Here is a 17,120-nt window from a genome sequence, read left to right as displayed (position 1 = left end):
AATAGGAAAAGGATGGAACCAGAACGGGAGGAATAGCTGATCATTACAGCATTTGGGTGCAGGGAATCCTGCTCTCTACGGGATGAGGCAACACAATTCCTCCACAGGGTGTTTGCAGAGAGACCCAGCAATTCAAACCCAGGCATTCTGAGGTCACTGTGCTAAACACCAGACACAAAAACGTGGAGTGGCTCCTGCCTTCCTGCATTTCTCATGATGTTCAGGGCTTTATCTTTCCGAACATAAGCAATTCTGGACCTCGAGCTGAATGATACCAACCCCCCCCCCCCCCAAGAAACCCTCCAAAGAAAAAACTTTCTCCACGCCACACAGAGTCCGGACAACACCGCGAAAACTCCAGGATGATCTTTATGGCCATTTCTCAGGGGCCGATCTCATCGCTGCCGCGCTGAAGGCACCTGCACGGGATTCGTTCCCATGAGCACGGAGACGCAGCCAGCCCTTCTTTTATCCGCTGTTTTCGGGGAGGAAGAGCAGAGGGAGGAGACGGGGCAAGGGCCGGCGGAGGGGCCGAGTCCCTCGCAGAGCCGGGACCGGCCCGCGTCCCGCGGCGCCGCCGCTTCAGCACCGGCCCTGGACAGCGCCCGCTCCCGCCCCGCCCCCGCCGCTCTGGCCGCCCATTGGCTGCGGCGCCACCGCGCGGCCGCTGCTCCTCGCGATTGGCGCAGACTGCTGTCACTCAGAGATGCGGGAGGCGGGGCTGGGCCCACGGCACGCCTCTTTGCTTTGTAACGCAAAAGCGGCTATTGGGCAGCGCCCCGCGTCAATCACGCGCCCGCCTGAAGGGCTGGGCGGGGAGCGAGGGGCGGGGCCTGAGCCTCGGGGGCGTGACCAAAAGCGGGATGAGGGCGTGGCCGCGGCGCAGGGAGGGCCGGGGTGTGGCGGGTGGGCGGTGTCGGAGGCGGGGCCAGGCTCGGAAAGGGGCGGGGCCAGCGGAGGTTGCCCTTGTGTCTCTCGCCGGGAAGCGGCTGGAGCGGAGCGGGAGCGGAGCCCCTGCGCATCCCCCCTCCCTCCCTGCCCGCCTCCGCCCCCGCGGCGGCACGGCACGGGACAGCCCGGCACAGGCGAGCGCACGGACGGACGGACGGACGGACGGTCGCGCCGGCAGGGACAAGGGGAGCCAGCGGGGGCACCTGGCACCGCTCCGCGGTGGGAACCTGAACCTGCCCAGCAGCGCCGGAGCCAGCGGAGAGAGCCGCTCTTTCCTCCTCCTCCTCCTCCTCCCTCCCCAATCCACCCCCGCGACCCTGGTCCTCCTCCTCCTCCTCCTCCTCCTCCTCCTCCTCCTCCTCACCCCACTGGATACAGCGAGGGAGACACTGCGGCGGAGGCGGCGGCGGCGGCGGCTCCTGCGGGGGGAAGGAAGCGCCCGGAGAGCGGAGCGGCGGGAGGCTGCGGATCTGCGTGCCTGGCGCCCACCCAGCCCGAGGGGAGCCCCCAGGATGCGGCTGAAGCCCGGCGCGCTCCTGCGCTTCTACAGCCTCTGCGGGATCCTCGTACAAGGTACCGCCTCCTCCCCACCCCTGCCCCACGCGCGGGGAGGGAGGGACGCCGGGGAGGCACCGGGGCATCCCAGATTTCCCCCCCACCCCACTCCTGACCCGCTCCCCCCCTCGCCGTGCGCCCCCAGCCTCCCGCTCGGGTAGCGCTATCCAGCGCTGAAGCGCCGCACGGCTGTTAACCCTTCCTGCTCTTCCCTCGCCAACCTCTTCCCTCCCTCCTTCGCCCTCCGCGCTTCTTCCTCCACCTACCCCGCACCCCGCCGCCACCGACAGCCGCTCGTCGGCCCCCGCAGCCGCCCCCCGGACTCGCCCGGCCGCGGACGTGCCCCCGAAAGTGCGAGTGCAGCCGCAGCAGCGGCGTGTGCGCTGCAACGGCATCCCGGGGAACGTGCGGGCTCCATCCCCTGCGCGGGCTCCATCCCCTGCGCGGGCTCCATCCCCTGCGCGGGCTCCATCCCCTGCGCGGGCTCCATCCCCTGTGCGGGCTCCAGCCGTGCCCCCCCGGCGGGATGGGGGGTGCCCGCGCCTCGCTGCGCCGCCGCCGGCAGCGCGTGTCTGTGTGCGAGGCATCGAATGTGCACGTAGGGTAATCGGATGAGCCGCGGGTTCAGCGGCGGATCCCTTCGCCATCCTGCTCCAGGCGGCTCATCCTGCAGCTAGTTTCCAGACTGGATGTACCCCCCTCTCCCTCCTGCCCGCCGCCGCTCCCCCCTCGTTCCCGTTATCCGGCCGAGTGGGATGGAGCGGCAGGGCATTCCCGCGAGGTGACCGCCCGCCGCGGCTGCCTGCGGGCGAGCTTCCCCCAGACTCTCCCGCTCCAGGGGGAACCGAGCCGCCAGCCGAGCCCGCTGAGCAGCGCTGCCGCCGGGAGTTTGGCCCCTCGCCCCCCGGGCACCCCGCTCGGGGGGAACCCCACGGTGGGAGCCGGAATTTGGGGAGCGGGCGGTGGCCCCGCGGCTGGGGAGCCACCCCGCTGGAAGTCGCTGCCGGTCCCCGCTCCTCTGGGAGGATGCGGTGGACCGGTGGGGTATCTCCCAGCCCTTCCCTCGCTCGGCGTGCGGAGTGTTTCGGTGTAGGAATGAGCAGCGAAGAGTCGATTAAACTAAGTGGCCCTGTAGATTTTTTTTCCTTTCCTTTTTTTTTTTTTAATTTTTTTTAAATTTTCTTTTATTTTTTTTTTCCCCGCTCGCCTCCGTCATGCCATTTCACGTCAAGTTTAATATATTTCGCGTTTCACATGGCTGCGTCATGTGTCGGGCGATCTCTCCCGGAGGGAGCCGCGGCTGGCAGCCCGGAGCGGGGGCACAGGCAGCCGCCCGGTTCCCAAAACACAGGAGCCTCACCCCCTGCCACCCCCATGGCCCAGACCCCCATGAGTGCCCCCGCTCCACCTCGCAGGGAAGTTCCCGGCCGAGGACGCGGGGAGGAATGGCAGGGGAAGGGAGTGCGCTGGGCAGCTGCGAAGGACGGGTCCGTCGGGCGGATTATTTGTCTCTTTCGCGATGTTTATGGGCTGCCCGGTGCGTCACCGCACAAGGAGCCGCTGTGTTGGTGCTCTGCAGGGTTATTTATGGGGGCATGTGCGGCGCGCTGCACCTGGGGGCTGGCTCCTCTCTGCCTTTTACATTTCCCTGTGAATTGTCAATTCATTGCCCTGCAACGGAGCTGGGGGTGGGAAGCCTCTGGACTGACTTTCTGTCACCAATAAAATCGGGGTTGCTGCTTGGAGGAGGAGGATTTGATCTTTCCTAAGATGCAATCAGCCGCATTCAGCGCGGCGCAGCTTTGAGAGTAAACCAGTGATTAAAAACAGTGATGTCTTTCACTGCAGTTTAGGGAGCGTGCCAGGCAGAATGTAACTCTGTGAACTGCATCAGGTACAAAACGTGTTGCAAGAAACGGGGTGTAGTATAAACCTGACTGTGACTGTGTGAAAATAACCAGATTGGGCCTGTCCTTGCAGATGGGGAAAAGTGATTCTTAACACATTACCCAGCTTGCCCTCTGCGTGTGTAAAACATCTCCCCTCTCTTCAGTTTCTCACACAATTATTTTTTCAGCTCCTGATTAAAACTTCAATCAGTGATACTCAGGCTTTTTGTGTACCACACTTCAGCAGAGTGTTCTTTCAAGGGGATATAAGGAACCTGTAACACTCAGGCAGAAGTGAGAGGAAGTAATTTCTCCAGCCCTTGTTTCCTAAAGTAAAGGAGAATGAAGGAAATGAGCAAGGCTATCCTCTGTGGCAACTGTATCCAACATAATATCAAATTCTTTCAGTCCACCTTAAAGTGCAACTTCGTAAATGTTGTTTTGTTAGTTTCTGGCATTTATTTTGACAGAAGTAGCAGACAGAGTTACCATTAGACACATTTCTTGTTGATAGCTTAATAGCTGCATTTAGAAGTAGTTTTTCCCGTTGGCTTGATTTACTTCCCCAAACTGTATTGTGAAGTGGCTCAATGGATTTATTAGGTTGCTCCAATTTTCTGTTTGTGGGCCATGGGACATGCAGGTTTTTCTGTCAGCTCTGATGGGAATAACATCTTTGTCCTGAGGATCCGAAGCACTTCTGAACTGTAATTACTGATGGCTTCTGTTGGTGAAACTGAACCTAATTAAAGACAAGGTGACAAAGAGTCAAGCTGACGTGTCCTGTATGGAAGTTTGCCTTTCTGGCAAGATCTGTGGAGAGGCTTGCTGAAGGAATCTGTCCTGAGTATTGATGAAGCATCAGCTGAGGAAAGAGGACATAGAGTAATGCTTCTTAGCTTGTGCATGGAATAGCACTAGCAGGAGGCACACAAGAAGCAAAAGAGCCCAGAGTCAAGTGCTTGCTGTCAAAGGGGAGCGATGGAGGTGGGAGAGGGAGTAATGGCATGTGGAGCTGGGAAGCGCTTTGTCAGCTGGGTTTGGGGACTGTGTTTGTGTGCTCTGCCCTCTCCAGCGTGTGCTGTGAGAATAGTGGGATCTCTGGCTGCTGCTGTCCTTAACTTGTGTGCTGTAATGAGCCTCGAGTACTTAAATGATGTCCCAGGGGGTTAACCTGTTATTTATGTTTACAGCCAGCCTGACTTTTTTTTCTTTTTCCTTTTTTTTTTTTTTTTTTTTTTCTTCTTCATTCTAATTGTCTTTTCACTTCATGACTGTAGTCTTAGACAAAATTTAACAGTTGTAGGGGGGCATGTTGCTTGGAATAACTCAAGTGCTTCATCTGAGCTGTTTTTATGCAACCTGACGAGTAAGCTCGTTACTGTCAAGAGTCACCACGTGAAACTGTAACAATAAAAATAGTTCTGCTGGATTCATAGGATACAGATACAGGTTAGGATTATCCTGGAATTGTAGCTGCTGTAGCCCCCTGCTGTGTGATAATGCAAATGGCATCTAATGCCTTAATGTTCTCTGCTCCGAGAACTGGATAGTGCCATGTGTGGGAACAAACGATCCACTCCCAAGATTTTACCAACACTGGGCAAATCTTCTCAGTGTGGTTGCTTCAGACACTTCAAATACCTGCAACCTGTCTTCTAATGAAAATTATGTTGAGGCTCTTTAAATTTGTCAGAAACTGTGGCCACTGATGCAACAAATCAGCCAGGACAGGTAATTGCTTGCGGGTGAGACTCTTTTCATTAGCCCAGACCTGTTACAAACAGAATGAAAAAAAAAAAAAAAGCAAACAAACCTGGTCAAACATGGATATGACTGGTTATGAGATTGTCTAAGCTGATTTAAGATGAAGTTGTTGCATGTTACTCAATATCTTGTGTATTTAGACTTTGTTTTGGATTTTCACTTGGATTTCTGTTAGCAGAAAACCTTGGCAAGCCAAGGCTGCCTGCACAGGGGTTGTCTTGACAGCTAGGCGTTCATATGCTAATCCAGTGTACAGCGAGTCCAGGGCATGTAGTTTTAATTCTGTAGGTACTGTGAGGGCATGCACAATTACATAATGAAAGGCAGTAGTGGTAGCACAGTCTCTGTGTGGAATATTTTAGTCACAACTTGAAACAAAAATTTTTCACTCTGCTTGATGATGTCTGTCTTTATATGACTTCCATCAATCTAACCAAGGCTTGGTAGGCTTATTAGATGCTTAGTTCTCAGGCTAGTTCATATTTTATGAATTATTTTGCTTGATTTCTTCATGGTTTTTTTATTGACAGTCATCCTATAGCACTTCAGGTTTAGAACATGAAGTAACTAAACAATCCAGATTCTCATTGATGGTGTCCCAGAGCTTCCCTGTGGAGTACATTAATAGGGATTACTCACTTGAATATTTATCACTTTTGCACTCAAAGTATTTATCAAGTTTCTGCCATCAAATCAACAGTAAACAGTTTTGAAGTTTGTCACCAAAGAGGCAACTCCATGGAAATGCTGATCAACTGAAGCAATTCTGTTGAAGCAAATATATTTTTCTTGTCTGCTTTCCTGCTAGTTTAGTTCTTTTTTTTTTTTTTTTTTTTTTTTTTTTTATTTTATTTCAGAAATGCAGAACTGTCAATCTGCCTCTGCATTTAAATTTACTTGTCAGTTGCAATTCCATGATAATGTACTGTAAATGTCTCTAAGTTATAGTTTATTATTATAGAAGCCTTAGTTCTCATAATTATCTTTCTCATCCCTCTGGCCTGATTCTACAATTGGCAAAATGTGTTGAAGGAGATTACCCTTACTCTTTCCACCAATAAATTATTCTCTTAATAGGGGTTATTCTTTTAATATTGCTATGTAAATTGAAGCTTGGATTTTGAGGTGGGCTGCTTTGTTTTCCTTTTTCTCTCTTGTGCATTACAAATGTTGATTAAGTAACTGGTAACAGCAGTTATGTATGGTAAGAATGTGGACATCAGGTGCTGGCCAAAAGAACAGCAATATAACCAACCAGAGTGACTGAACTAGAACAGTGGCTCCCTCTCCATCTAATACTTAAAAATGTAGAAACAGGAGATGTTGTCATTGTCCTCTTAATGCCTTCTCCAAGAGAAAGAAGGATTACTTCAATTCTGTTTTAATTGAGTTGAACAGCAGGCAGAAACTCTCAAAAGTTAGGCCCTCTCAAAACAATGCAGGGTGTTCTGCAGAAAGAATGCCACTGACATGCTTTTAAAGATGCTTTCTTAAAACAAATGCAGAATGGTAAAACTATTCGACACAGTTTAGTGTGTGCATCCTCTGGGATTGCATCGATATTAAGCATGATCTTAATGAGCAGATCCCTTCTTCCCAAGGAGTTTTTAGGTGTATTTGAAAGGAGGAAAGGCAAATATCACGTTCCAGTGGCAAGGAATAAATTGTAAAATCATGATTTCTCTCAGGATTTTCCCTCTGAACAATTATTCTTCTACATAATGAAAACACTTTGGAAAGAACTGAGTATTTTCAATGAATGTGGGTATCTTTGCCAGAGTTCTTAATATTGTGGGTTTTTTCTCTCTTCCCCCCCTCCTCCCCCCCCCCCCAAACCTATTGCAATATATTTTCCCTTCATTTTATAAATGAAAATTAAAGAAAAAGCCCAAATATTTGTGGTTTCTCTTATGTAATACATACTAAGCTCAGGATGGGTGCTTTAAATATCAATGCATAAAACACTATCATAATAGCATCCTAAGGGGGTTGAAAGAAGGAGAGAACATTTATTTCAGTGACAAAACACTGGGGGCTGTGTAGCTGTTCTTCCAGTGCTCTCCTTTTATGCTGGAGTTTGGTATGTAGGACTTTTTAGCATGTGGAACTTGGAACAAGCACAGAGGGTTTAGTGAACAATGTAGGTGGCCTACCTATTGTCCCATCTCCTTCCCCTTCAATCTGTAAATGGGAAAAGTAAAATCATACTTGCATCCTTTGCTATTCTTTTATTTGCAAAATAGAGATCTTGGGAGTCTTGTAAGTCTTATTTAGGAATGGTTTTGCTGTCTTGACAAGTTTGGGATTTTTGAGGGAAAGACAATTTCATCCCAACTGTGAGTTGAGTTTTGATTACTGCCTTCTAGTTTAATCCAATGGCTCTTGGAGAGAGTGAGTGCTTTTATAACTATTGCATTTTAAGTAGCAACAAGTCAGTTTTAATATAGACTTGCATTACTATAAATTCATGCATTTATCTTCTTTTTTTCTGTTTTGTAATACTCAGTTTAGATTTGTCCTTTTTTTCTGAAGTAACTGATAAAGATTAACTGTCCATAGGCAGCTGCTCTTCAGTTTCAGAAAAATAATTATAGTGTATGTTTTCCTCAATGCAAACTCCTAAAGTTCTTTCAGAGCTGAAAATTTTGCTGTATAAGTTTTGTTCATGTGGAGATACATTCCTGAACTACTCCACAGCTTTTCCTTTGTTCTGTGAATGGAGTTGGCAAGGTTTAGTTTTTTGTAAAACAGCATGTATCATCACATATCCAGCATGGTGGTTGTTTAAATAGCTTTGATATTCCCTCTATCATCATCTTTGTGAGAAGGATAGCCCAGGATAGACTGCTTTCTTATGTCAGAGGTAAAAATATCCTGGTGATATTTTAAATCTCTTATATGCCACAGTATTAATTGAACAATGGTTCTAATCATGGTAATTCAATTACTAAACTTGAGGTGAAGGAACCAGAGTCTGCTGCTACATGCAAAAATAATCTGTGACCATTTATGAGGATACAGTTACACCTTTATCATCAATATATGCTGCACTGCATTATTGCTGCATCTTCTGGCAGAAGCTGAATAGGCAGCACAGCTGTACAGACCCATTGGAGCCTTAAAACTGTTTTTTTCCAAAGTTCAGCATGGGAAATTCAAGAACTGCCACTGACTGACAGCTCTGAAGAGAGTAAAACTAAATTACTTCACAGCAGCAGTGGTAGTAGGCACAGGCACTGTGGTATTTTCTGTCTGTTCTGATATTTATCCCAAACTGACCTACATCTGCTGGATTAACAGTGTAACTTGACCTGCTTTTATTCCTGCTATGCTATAAGGCAGGAAGGCTGCTCTGGTTAGTCCCTAACCAGGGGGAAAGCTGTGCCAGTTGAAACAGAAGCAATCAAATTCATTTTTAATTAAAAGATTGTAAAAAGTATGTTCTAGCAAGTTCATTTTGAATTTATCACTTTTCAAGTATTTTTTTTCGTCCCTGAGTGTTAATGTGTTTTTATATGTGAGGTTTAAATCTTGGCATGCTAGTTGGTGCTTTATTATGGTACACTGGAGAACAGTGAAGAATTCTCCATTGATTTGCACAGTTTATACAGAGAAAGTAAGACTTCATTTGATAAATGAAAACACTTATTTTCACTCTTGAATTTCTTTCAATTGAATGAGATTTTTTTTATGTCTTCAAATACAAAAAAGCATCAAACTGCAGCCATTTGCAAATTGGAGAATAAATGCAATTACTAGAAATATTGCTCACTAAACTAATTACTAATCAGGGATTAACAAAGTATCCCAAATCTGTGACAGGTCATCAAATGGTCTAATATACTGAAGCATTCCATCTATTTGAATTCTTTTGTTAACAACTACGATAATAATAGTAAGAATGAAAGGACTCCTTGTCTTTGGAGGAAACATTAAACTAACATGCCAATTCTTAAATGACATGTGAAACATCTTGACATTGGAGTTTTCTTTTAACTTTACAATTTTTTAACTTTTCCATTGCAGTTTCTAATAATGTTACTGATGTCTTCAGGCTTGTATCATGTAGCCTTGTAACACTATAAAAAATAAATGATATTTGGACTGATATGGAGTAAAACAGAAGTGCCATCTTGTTCAGTGGTGATTGTGGTTTATGACAAATTATATGTGTACAGTCAAGAGGGGATCCCTTAAAATTTAACTTAAAATCAACTGTAGTAAAAGTAACAGCACCTAACACTGAGGAGCTCTTCAGAACTTAAATATCAAGTCAGACATTTGACAGGACATTGTATATTAAAAAAAGTCTGTCTCATCTTTTGGTATAAAACCAAATTAGCAGTGAATTAGCTTTAAAGACACTTTTTTTCTGTAAAGGCTGGAGTCCTCAGTCTAACAAGTCTTAGGGCATATCTTGACTGCTGCTTATATAAACACAGTCAAGATGGTGTGGTTTTGAGCAAAGGCAGAGGATAAGTAATTCAGTGTGGATTAGAACCTTGACTATTTGCTCATCTTCTTCTGAACTATTTGCCATTCTTCTTATTATATGGATTATTTTTTATCAAGTACGTGGCATATCTCTCCTCAGTAAATGTAAAGTTTGTGGTTTACAAACTTCTGGTTAATGCTTCTTATTGTTGTGGAAAATGCAAAATTGATACCATTCTTAGACTGAATAAAAATCATTCACTCTTTAAAAAATGGTCTAAAGATCACACAATTTCATTAAAAAAGCCTGAGTATTAGAACTGGACCAGAATAAAATTGTTTTCAGACTCCAAAGCCATCTTTTTTTTTTTTTTTTTTTTTTTTGCAAATTATAAATTGTTACTGTTTTGCTGTATTCTCAATGGTGAATTTGGGAGCCACTAGAAAAGAATATGATCAATAGAATATATGGGCCATTTGTTTTTATTTATGATAGATAAAAAACCTCACTGGCTTGTGGACTTTATGGGACTTTCACATATTCTTAGCATATTAGATTAATATAATTTCAAAATAGCTTGGAATATAACACTGGTTTAATGACTAGGCTTTTGTATATTTTGTGAAAGCAATATCTGGGGGTGAGGAGAGGAGATGTATTTTTGAACACAAATTCCATGGGGTTGTAGAATTTCCTAAGCTGTCTTTGGATTTTGGGAAAAAGAGTTGTCAGATTTTGTACAGATCTGCTTTTGTCTGTTAGAAAAAGAAGTGATACTTCTGTTTTACAAAAGGACATTTTCTTCCTGATCTGATGCAAAATGGAATAACAGGAAATCTGGATAAAGAAGGCATTTGAACATGTGCTATAAAGTATAGTCTTCATTTACTGAGATATCTGTACCACAGGATTTGCAAGTGCAGATGCCCTTAGTGTTCATTAGACTGTGTCTGTTGAAAGATTAAATATACCATAAATCCCAAAAGGAAAACAGAATCTAGGAGTTTTTATCATTTCAAGTAAACAAATGAAAAGTTATTGTTTAGAGTTAATATCACAGGCTTCTTTTTTTTTTTTTTATCTTTTAATTGGTCCTTGACGTGATCTTTTTTAGGAAGTAAATATCTTTAGAAATAAATTTCAAAATATGTGACTGGCTGGTCACAGATGAATTCAGAGTAATCTCCCTCTAGGCCTTGTCTGCCCAGAATACCTGCCAAGAAATAAAACCACTTTTTTTTTTTTATTTATTATTTTTTCCCTTCTGCTTGCTGCTTCAAGGCTTATGGTAGGGAAACAGCAGTAGCCCTGCTCTGTATGCATGAGGGATTTGCTTTCTTAAGATTGTGAGGATAAAGGCCTCAAATTTGGATCCTGTCTAATCTGTTTACATTGATGTGTCAATTCTGCAAGGACTGAGCTGTGCCAGGACAGCTCATCATGGGTGACACGTGGGGATGTGGCTGGATGAAGGATGGGGCATGTGGACAGCTCCTTTTCTCTAGGAATAAAACATCTTTCTGGAGTTAACACAGAAGCCTTTGCTGTGGAAGACCAAGATCAGGCTGGAACACACTTCTGCAGGTTTGCAGGATGCACTGGGACTTCTCCTGTCTCCTGCCAGGACTTTCCACCTCTTCTTCTCCACAGGAACTGGAATGAAATGAGTCAAGATTTTAGGGGAAGTGCATTCTGTAGAAGCTGTGAGAGGACATCCCTCTTCCTACTTTGAGGAGAAAAAGCCTGAGAGGGATGTGATAACAGCTTAGCATTTTTTCCCCTTTTCTTTTTTCCTTTGTTTTGATTTTATTTTTAATTATTAGTGTTTAATTCCCACTACTCTGCCTTCCTCAAATGTGCACTGACAGAGGTGAGGAGGAGAGCCAGTGGGAGTCAGTCCCTGGCACTGGAGCCAACAGGGACACTGGTTCAAATGCTTTTTACAGGGTAGTCATAAAGCTTCAGTGTCTTTTGTCCATTCACCCGATTTTTTTTTTTTTTTTTCCATCAGTAAAGCATGGAATACTTCCTACAGGCATAAGCAGGACAGAGCAAATATGAGAGCTGAAAATACTTCAAAAGTCACCACAGGAAAACCAGGAATTGGGATGAGTTTCTGCAGATTGGTACAAATGTACTGCATGAGAGCATTTCAGGGCAGCCCCATTTAATTTTCCTCATTCTGAGTTAAGAGAAATCAATTGTTTGATTTGAACATTTCATTCAAATGCAGCTAAAGCACTTTCTAGGTGCAGTTAACTCCCATTTTCTTTATAATATGACAGTACAAACCATTTCACTGCAGTACTACCCAGAGTACTCAAAGTATCAATGTCATTTGTGCTCTGTTTCAATTAGGAGGCTTACAGAAAAGATCCAGTGAAATGTATAATAGTAAGAGACATTGGAGATGACTTATGAATATCAATGTCAAAACAGAAGTTGTCTTCAGAAATGCAGTTCCACTCTTGATCTGAGTGAGAAATTAGGAAATCTAGCATGTCTAGGAAAATGGAATAACTGCTCTGCATGTGTAGCAATGTGCTTATCAAATTTAAAAATTGGCAACCACACTGTTACAACTTGGGTAAGGTGTTTGCATGATAGGAGTAAGCAGCTGCTTAGGTGCTGCTCTTGTCTCCTGGTGAAATTCTGTATTGTCCCAATGCACACACCACTCATTCTCTGAAAAGGGAATTCTTCACATGAAAACTTTCAGTCCAGCTAACAGCTGAAATACCTCCCCCATTTCTGAAAGGCTTCTGCTGCTTGCAGAATAGAAAAGTAACCATAAAACAACTGGCACTAAGTTTTTTAAACACATTACTGAGACTCTGGGGATGTCTGTATTGTGAATATATTTTTTTTTATCTGGAACAAATGTACACACTATAGAGTTTCAGGCTGTTGTACAGGGGAATCAATACAAATACAGTGTTTTGGCTAAATTAGGGAAATAGTCCCAAGAGTAGAATTAAGAAAAGATGAGCAATCAATCCAGTGTTTCTGGTGCTTCAGAACAAGATTTGTATTATTGCAAGTCTTTACCATTCATGTGCAAGTTGTGGGTTTTTTTTGTTTTTTTTTTTTCCACAGTATACCCTTGTAAAGCATCTACATCAGATGCTTTAATAACTCCTGACAAACTTGTTAGTATTGTTTCCTGTGGCAGTGTGACAGATTTTATTGCAGAATACACACACATATGTGAATTTAGATTGCAAAAATAAATCAATGGATGATGATATTTGAGAACTTTTAAATAGAGAACTAGGTGGTGCTGTTCTTTCATCTTTGTTGCTTAGCTGAATTCTTAAGTATGGACTGAGAACACCAGACTATTACTTTCCAGAAATGAATTTAGCTGTCTTAAATGTTAGATTAAGTTATTGTTTCAAATCTCATTGAGAGTGCTACTGTAACAGCTAATAATTGCACAATACAACACTTTCTACTTTATGGAAAAGAAGTTTTGCAGTGAATAAATGGTGTAGTTTTATTCAGCATGGTGATATACTTTCTTTTATTTTCAGTTTGAATGACTTTGGAGTTAATTCAAATAACTTTTCAAGTCTATACTTGGTGTTTTGTTTAGGATTATTTGTTTTAATCAGTTTAGCTTGTTTAGATGTGTGAACCTTTTTAATCCTTTTCCATTGCTGGCTTCTTAAACACTTTGGGACTAATTTGCTAAGAGCACATTGAGATCATCAATAACTGCTGGAAGAAATTTGTTGTAATTCTGTAGTAGCAGTATATAAACCACAATTAATTAAACAAGAAAACCAATTTATTAAATTTTATTCCATTTACAAAAAATATAAATTTTTAATCACTCTCTTGTCTCAATGCCATTACTGCTGCAATAGGAAATAGTGAAGCTAGATTATAATGAAGTGCCTAGAATCGAGATAGATTTGTTTTATTAGTGTTCAATGTTGCAGCAGAATAATAAATGTCTAATTAGCATCCAACTCCAGTATGTAGCACTTTGGTAGAGAGTGCCTCTCATGGACCACTGCTTAAACTAAAACGTTGAAAGAACAGATGGAAGATGAAGAAATGAGGGGCAAATGCACTTCTGCACTGAAAAAGAAATGAAAATGTGCTCTGGCTAGGTCAGAGTTATAAATGTGTTTGCTCGAAGTATTTAATTACTTATTTAAAAAATAAGCTGCAGCTGTTAATGGAGGAGTGTGAAAACACTTTCATGGAATTTGTTTCCCCTGTTCCTCCTGAAGTGCTGCAATTCAGAGTGGAATCTGAAACAGAGAGTTAGTTTTGTACTTTATGCTTAATAAAAAACAATCAAAAAATACTTTTACTTGGCACAAATTAGAGATTTAGTCAAATATCCAGAGAACAATTTCATACCTAATGATGTTAAAAACAATAATTCATTTTATGTTGATTTTTGTGAGATGTTAGTGTCACAGGAGTAGCTATTCCAATATATGAAAAAAAACAAAATATGCTTCAATTTCTTTTTGGAAACAGGAAAGAAACCCAAAACAACTCCAATTCATAATGAATTTTTAAAAATCTCTTTTCATTCCTGACAAGCAAATATTCTTAGCTCTGAAGCAGGAGTCAGATTTTATTATGCTCTGTGTGGTAATGGACTTTGCATGGTGTTTTTGGTTTGTACCATTAAAAACTATTAAAAACTCACTGCCAGAGTTACTTCAGTGCTTAGCACTTGTTTATTGCAGAATTCCATCTCAGAGGTAGTGGTTCAGTTTGCATGGGTTAGCAGACTGTTTACTTTTAAAAAGGGTGTGTTAATAGATTAAATGTTACTAACTGTAATTGGGTACAAGAGTGCAGAAGATTTCTGAATGCATATTATAAATTGAAAATTATCAATCCAGCTACCTTCAGAAGTCTCTGCTTTCTCCTACAGCCTGTAGTTTGGCCTATGGATTAGCACATACTCACAATTTTTGCAAGTGCTTAAATTTTGCAGCATTTTCCTCTTTTCCTCAGGAAGTGTTAGACCCCTGAATCAAGTCCTTCTATGTGCAAGTGTCCTCCTAAAGAAATATTTAATGGAAAGATAGAGAATTTATTATAAGTAGTTACTTCTTTTCATGTGTTGTGATTCAAAACCACTGAAATTGATCATTTATGTGCTGTGTGGGAGGTGGGCTGTCAGTAAATAAATGAAGGACCACTTATAAATCTTTCTGCTCCAGCCCACTCCTTTCAAAGCAGCCAAGCATGAGCATGTGAAGGAGTGAGGTGTTAGAACCAGAGCTGTTGTTGTTTTACTGATTTTTCTAAGTTACAGATGCTATTTAATAATCTAATTTAAGCCTGGTACAATGGAAATGTCCTGTGATTTCTATAACATTCTGCAACACTCCAAAATAACTTTTAGGAAATGGATGCTGTTTGATCCTTAGTCTGAGGAAGAGAGAGGGGCTTTATTATTATTTCAAAACAGAGGAAATATGATAAAAATGATGTTTATTCTTTTCTGCTTGGGTTCTGGGAAGCACAGTGGTTCCAAAAGCATGAAAGGTGTCCTTGCCCTTGGTAGAGAGGTTGGAAATAGATGATCTTTCAAGTCCCTTCCAGCCCAGGCCATTCTGTGTTTCTATTATTCTGTGGTCACTAAAGCTCAGATTTGCTTTCTTAGTACATTAAAATAATACTAAGTTCTTTATTTGTTTTTCCCCCCTATTGAGTATTACCACTATGGAGAGAGATCTGAATAATGTGCTGAGTTTTAGGTAACTTCTGTGTGAAATCATTTAGATTGGCACAGTAGGTTTTTCCCCTTGGCTTACATTGCAATGAATAATTTATGCATGAAGTGCAAGATGACACTGTATATAAGGTTACTTTTCTAATCCAGGAAAATGCCACATTGTAAAGGAGCCATAAAGTACTTTACATTTCTATTTGTGAGAAAATTATATATTTTTTCCAGCATTCTTTGACTTAGGCTTTGTATTCCCCTTTCAGGTTTTATTCTCTTTCAATCTGCAACTTCATCTATTCTTTCTCTGTTGTCTGGGCTTTTAATTTTTGTTCTGTTTTGTTCTCATGTCAGTGTGTTGCCATAAGTCCTGATATTTTAAATTCATTAAATCAGATGAAGAATAATTCTGAATAAATATGAAATAATTTTCTGTTTTGGGCCAAAAGCATGAGCAACCCATTGTTACCTGTCACCAGTGTTTTGGTTGGTTTTTTTTTCCCCTTTTGTTTGGATTTGACTAAGGATAATGAGGTAACACTAAACATTAATGTCTGATTTAGTAAAAAAGACAACTACACCCAACTTAACTTCCATGGTGTCTCTGGAAGGGTTGTGAGAAGGGAGAAATAGAAAACTACCTCTTTTTTCACAGTATCTCAGCTTTTGCTCCTGCTGCACCACTTTTAAATTCTCAAATACTTTCTTTTGATATTTACAAAATATCTTTTGATATTTCCCTCTGGTTTTCACCATGTTTCAGTTGCCACAATTACAGTAACTGTTTATTTTCAACTATGATCAAAGCAAGACTCTCTAGTATAACTTCAGTGTCGGGTGTGACTTTGGTTTGTTTCTTCAGCACACCATTAAACAACTCACACTTCAGAGCTTGGATGGAAACTAAACAGATGTGTACATAGAGAGAATTTAACCTCAAGTCTTTCTACCAAATATGGAACTTAAAGAAAATATATAATATTTAGAGTAAATAGTGCTTACTCCTCTTTTTACTTGATTGTGGTATCTCAGAACCTTTGAATTTAACTTTTAAAAGTTAACACTAAATAAATTGAGCTCTAAGGCTACTCAGGCTCATGATAGTGATGCAATTTTTTTAGAGTTGTTTCATAGTGTTTGTCATGATTAATTATCTTGAAAATCTCTATCTGTCCATAACATGGAAAGCATAGCAGAATAAAATGGAAATTATGAGATACACAAACAGTTCTTTGCCTATACCCATTTATATCAACATTTAAAATAAATTATCAAAAAGATAGGGCAACAATTGCATGATATCTGATGAACCTAATTCAGTTAGTTAGCTGACTCTATACAAATATTCCAAATACCCAGGAAAGAAGTTGTTTTGTTGTTTTTTTTTTTTTCTTTGGCTGGCCACCCTTCTATCTCCTCCCTTCCCTGAGGGATTTGAAGTGTGCATGGAACTTTGGTGGCAGCACTTAAAAATACTAACAAAATTCTGAAGTCCAGCTCTTCTACCATGAAGCCAGTTATTTAAGCTGAAGTAAAGAATATTGTGTTTTTTCATCTTTGCAGCACTGTATTATATTTGGAATTCACATAAGTAATCAATATCAATGGTCCGATAATATCAAGGTAATTTTCCTACTGTAATTTGTGTGTTTTCTATGATTTTTGCAGTTGGAATTCTAGGCATGCCCATGTGTCTGTTCTGTACCTGCTTGTGAAAATTCAGAAGTGCAGTCACAGTTTGTGAAAAGTCATTCAGTCCCACAAGTGTTGGCATTTTTCTCAACTTGCTGAGTGCATGAGCTGTAAATTTTAAGTAATT

At 42.1% G+C, this 17,120-nt stretch overlaps 1 protein-coding gene across 4 annotated transcripts in view; it reads left to right on the top strand.

Moving 5' to 3' along the window:
* Nucleotides 1–943: 943 nt before the first annotated feature.
* Nucleotides 944–17,120, top strand: part of CADM2 (cell adhesion molecule 2) — a 549,455-nt gene continuing 533,278 nt past the window's right edge. For 2 of the 4 annotated variants that reach the window (XM_079299722.1, XM_079299720.1), the window contains exon 1: nucleotides 944–1,524. In XM_079299722.1, the coding sequence (XP_079155848.1) occupies nucleotides 1,464–1,524 (61 nt within the window). In that variant the 5' untranslated portion in view covers nucleotides 944–1,463. The remainder of the gene's footprint in view (nucleotides 1,525–17,120) is intronic. The other 2 variants (XM_079299721.1, XM_079299719.1) reach the window with 2 other exon arrangements.

Source organism: Erithacus rubecula (assembly GCF_903797595.1).
Source record: "Erithacus rubecula genome assembly, chromosome: 1".
NCBI lineage: Eukaryota > Metazoa > Chordata > Aves > Passeriformes > Muscicapidae > Erithacus > Erithacus rubecula.
This window is presented reverse-complemented; position numbering and strand designations above follow the sequence as displayed.